The sequence below is a fragment of the Echinops telfairi genome, unplaced genomic scaffold (genome assembly GCF_000313985.2).
Source record: "Echinops telfairi isolate 266 unplaced genomic scaffold, ASM31398v2 ScPeMD7_60;HRSCAF=208, whole genome shotgun sequence".
Lineage (NCBI taxonomy): Eukaryota > Metazoa > Chordata > Mammalia > Afrosoricida > Tenrecidae > Echinops > Echinops telfairi.
This window is the reverse complement of record NW_022103958.1, coordinates 2,911,052-2,915,079: the sequence shown is the minus strand read 5'-3', so window position 1 is coordinate 2,915,079 and position 4,028 is coordinate 2,911,052. Positions and strand designations below refer to the sequence as shown.

Below are 4,028 nucleotides of genomic sequence, written 5' to 3'. Positions count from 1 at the left end.
AGGAATGATGTGTGTTTCATTGGTGCTATACTGCACCCTGCCTAAATCATAAAGGATGTCTTTGAGAGAAAATGTACTCCAAAAATACCTTCTACCTTAGACTATCTTGTGAAAGGTTGCTCTCTGGTTATACTTGGGAGATTTTTCATATCCATCCTTGATATTAGGAAGAGAAAATCACTTATTTTGAGCAGAGCCTAGAATGTAGATAAGTGGTGGTCTGGAGATATACCAGGAGTTTGGGTGGCAAGAGGAGGTTGCCTGAACTCATAAAGAGTTAGATTCTGAAATGATGAAAGTTCCACTCCATCTGTAAGGGTACCTATGAGTTGGAATCAATGAGATGGCACTAGCTTCTTCTTCTTCTCCTTCTTGTTCTAAAATTTGGAATTATGAAACATCTAATATTAGCTTAGGTTGAGTTCTGCATTAATATGTCTCTCTCCTTCTGCAAAAGCCATTCACTTCTGATTGATTCCTTTTTCTCACATTATTAACTCTTCTTTGACTTTAGTTGTTGAGAATAAAGATATTCATATTCAACAAAATACCATCAGACTTTTTATTTAAATAATTTAAGTACTTTGCCTAATTACATGGATGACATAACACAACTAAAGGAAACAAAAAGGTTAATAATTAATTAATTGACCTATCAATGATATATTTGAAGATTTTTGTAGAATTGTTCTACTGAATATATAATGCTGTGCATTTTAATACCTTGTGACAATTTAATATTGACTATAAATATATCTTTGACCAATAATAGGAGCCCTGCTGCCACAGGCTTTACACTTTGGGCTGCTTACGAAACCCACAGGCACAGTTCTACCCTGTCCTAGAGTGTTGCTATGAGTCAGCATCGACTCCATGACTGTGAGTTTGGTTTGATTCTGGTTTTGACCAACAATTTGTTAATGGGAAAAAGTTTTTAACCAGAGAGGATTTCAGTTGTCATTTAAACAGATTTTAATGTTTTTGGAATAAAAAGGGAGCTATTAAGGTTAATAGATAGCAATAAGAACTAAATATACTTCAGCCTACATAGCCAGACATCAAGGCCAGGATTTGATTTATTAGTCATACGTGTTCTTAAACATGAATTGTTCTCTAATTATTTGAATGTTTACTTAAAATCACTCTGTGGCTCCAGAGCTTCCTCATTGCATTTTTCACCTCTGCATTTCTGAGGGTGTAGATTAGAGGGTTTAGCATGGGAGTGACCATAGTGTAAAACACAGCCACTGCTTTGTCAATGGGGAAGGTGATTGTGGGTCGAAGGTACACAAATATGCAGGGTACAAAGAATAAGGTGACTACCGTAATATGGGAGGTACAGGTAGAAAGTGCCTTTCGTTGTCCTTCAGAGCTGTGACTTCTTAGGGAGCAAAGAATGATTGCATAGGAGGCGATCACAAAAGAGAAAATAAGCATGCACAGCAGTCCACTGTTGGCAGCAACAAAGAGTCCAAAGATGTGTGTGTCAGTGCAGGTGAGTTTTAGCAGAGGGAAAAGATCACAGATAAAATGGTCAATCACATTGGGACCACAGAAGGGCAACCAGACCATAAAAAGAACTTGAATCAGACCATGAATAAATCCTCCAGCCCAGGCCAGGGCCACCAGGAGACCACACATGTGTCGGTTCATTGTGATCATATAGTGCAGGGGTTTGCAGATGGCCACATAGCGGTCATAAGCCATCACAACGAGTAGAAGGATCTCAACGCCTCCAAAGAAATGCTCTGTGAAGAGCTGAGTCATGCACCCACGGAAGGAGATGGTTTTCTTTTCAGCCAGTAGGTCAATCATCATTTTGGGAGCGATGGTAGATGTGAAGATTCCATCAGTGACAGACAGGAATAATAGAAAAAAATACATGGGGGAGCCCAGGGCTGGGCTGGTGGTGACGGTCAGGACAATGAGTAGGTTCCCTGCCAAGTTGAGCAGGTAGATGATTGCAAACACAGCAAAAAGGAGTTTCTGCACATCCGGGTCCTGTGTCAGGCCGAGCAGAATGAATTCTGTCACATTGTTCTCTCTTGCCATGCATCCAGTATGGCATTTGGATATTGGTTTACCTGCAAATGATACAAGGAATTTAATGATGACAGGTATATACTAATTAAACGGAATACTTTCAGTCAGAGTTGTCTGTTTCTGGTAAGACTGATGGAAAACTCAAGCTAAGTCCAGTTGGAATATAGTTTTGGTCACACAATTTATATGTAGGAATCCTGGTGGTGCAGTAGTTACTCGTTGGGCTCTGATGCACATGACTGGCAGTTTGAAACCACCATCAGCTCCTCAGAAATACTGGGTTTTCTACTCCCGTAAACAGTTACAGTCTCAGAAACTCACAGTTTGCTATGAGTGAGCATGGACTAGATGGCAATGAACTTGGTTTGGTTTTGGGTCCTCTTGTGCACATACTTTTGGACATTCACATCCCTATACCCACATTTACACCTATCCACACACTCATCCACAGACCTACATACAATCACACCACACAAACACAAATACAACACATACCTGTATTTCCACATACTGATACACAAAGTTTCACACACACACACACACATATGCACAGTCATTGAAAAATGAAATTACTCACACACACACATGCACACCAAAGCATCCACATATACACTCACAGAGAGAATCACACATAGACTTAAAAGCACACATGTGATCTATGGCCATTGACATGCATGGCACCTTCTCTGTGACTATGGTTGGTAGACCCTATCAAACCATTTCCTTAATATTTCCTCCCACAGAAAAACAAGAATTAAAAAGCCCCCATGGAGAGGAGCAGGGTCTTGAATTCATGACAATCTTCTCAGCTCAGCCCTTTTGTAGCCACTAATGCTACTTGTTAGAGGGCGAATACCAATCGCCAGGTGAGTTTAATTTCAAATTAGGAATTAGTCAGATTTCCAAATGAACAGAACTGAATACAAGTTTGATGCCACTGTGGAAGTTAGATTTATGAGCTTATTCTACACACAAACAGAATTTTGTAAGACTAGCATATTTTTGACTTTAATATTATAAATTATCCAACACATTTGGAAAAAGGATACCTGAAGGCAATAAGTTAGAATACAGGATGCAATATACCCCCAAATGTATTTAAAATGTGTACAACTTCTGTCACATTTAGACTTCAACAGTCACTTTATGGAAGATTGTGAACGACCCTCAGTCTCTGCCCAGAACACAGAGTTGTGACTCGTGGGAAAGGAAGCTCCGTAACTGACTGGGCACAGCATGCTTCTCAGTGTCAGTTTGCAAGTGTGAGGATTGCTGTATATTTTTTCCATTAGGACATGGACTTAGATATTAGTGATAATTAAATTCTTCAATTTCTGCACATTCTTCATTATTTCCTCCAGTTTATCAGAATCAACTTGTTGGACACTGTTCTGGTTTTTAACTTTTCTATGAATAAAAAGTCAGGCTCAGTAAGACTAAGACTCCTATCTACCATGGCTACTAATCAGTGATTGTTATACTAGTTATGTTTTTCGCTATATTTCCAAATTTTTGATAAAAGCTCAAAGTTGAGATTATCAGATATATAATTTGTATCCTTAAAATCTTTGCCTATTGCAGTACTAAAACTGAAAATCAGTGAAGCAAGTGCTCAGTTGAGGAGGCTAGAAAAACAACAGTTGTATATGAGAAACATTTGAATGCAATAATGAATATATAAGACAAAAGAAAAGAACACATGCTAAATAAATTCCAAAGCTTTTTGTTTCAGATTAAAAACTGACAATGAACCTGATGATTATAGTTGAGGACATTAAATATTAAGTTTAGTCTATCTCAAAAGAATATTAATTTTAAAGACATGTAAAAATATTATGTATAGTTAAGTGATTAAAATAAAACATTTTCAAAACAATTTCCAATCATTTTCCTAATAAAGAAAAAAGTAGGAAAAGAGAAAACAAAATTTAAATCATTCATGTATTAGAGGCTTAAAATGAAGCATAAATCTGCTCATGAACTTC

General features: G+C 37.6%; 1 protein-coding gene across 1 annotated transcript; it reads right to left on the bottom strand.

Moving 5' to 3' along the window:
• Nucleotides 1-1,113: 1,113 nt before the first annotated feature.
• On the bottom strand, nucleotides 1,114-2,052 carry LOC101639660 (olfactory receptor 4C5-like). Its single transcript, XM_004708455.1, has one exon. The coding sequence runs from the start codon at nucleotides 2,050-2,052 to the stop codon at nucleotides 1,114-1,116; it is 939 nt and encodes a 312-aa protein (XP_004708512.1).
• Between the last annotated feature and the right edge of the window lie 1,976 nt (nucleotides 2,053-4,028).

Bases quoted from the DNA above. Each gene is read 5' to 3' on its own strand.
- LOC101639660 (XM_004708455.1), bottom strand. From the start codon at position 2,052: ATGGCAAGAGAGAACAATGTGACAGAATTCATTCTGCTCGGCCTGACA.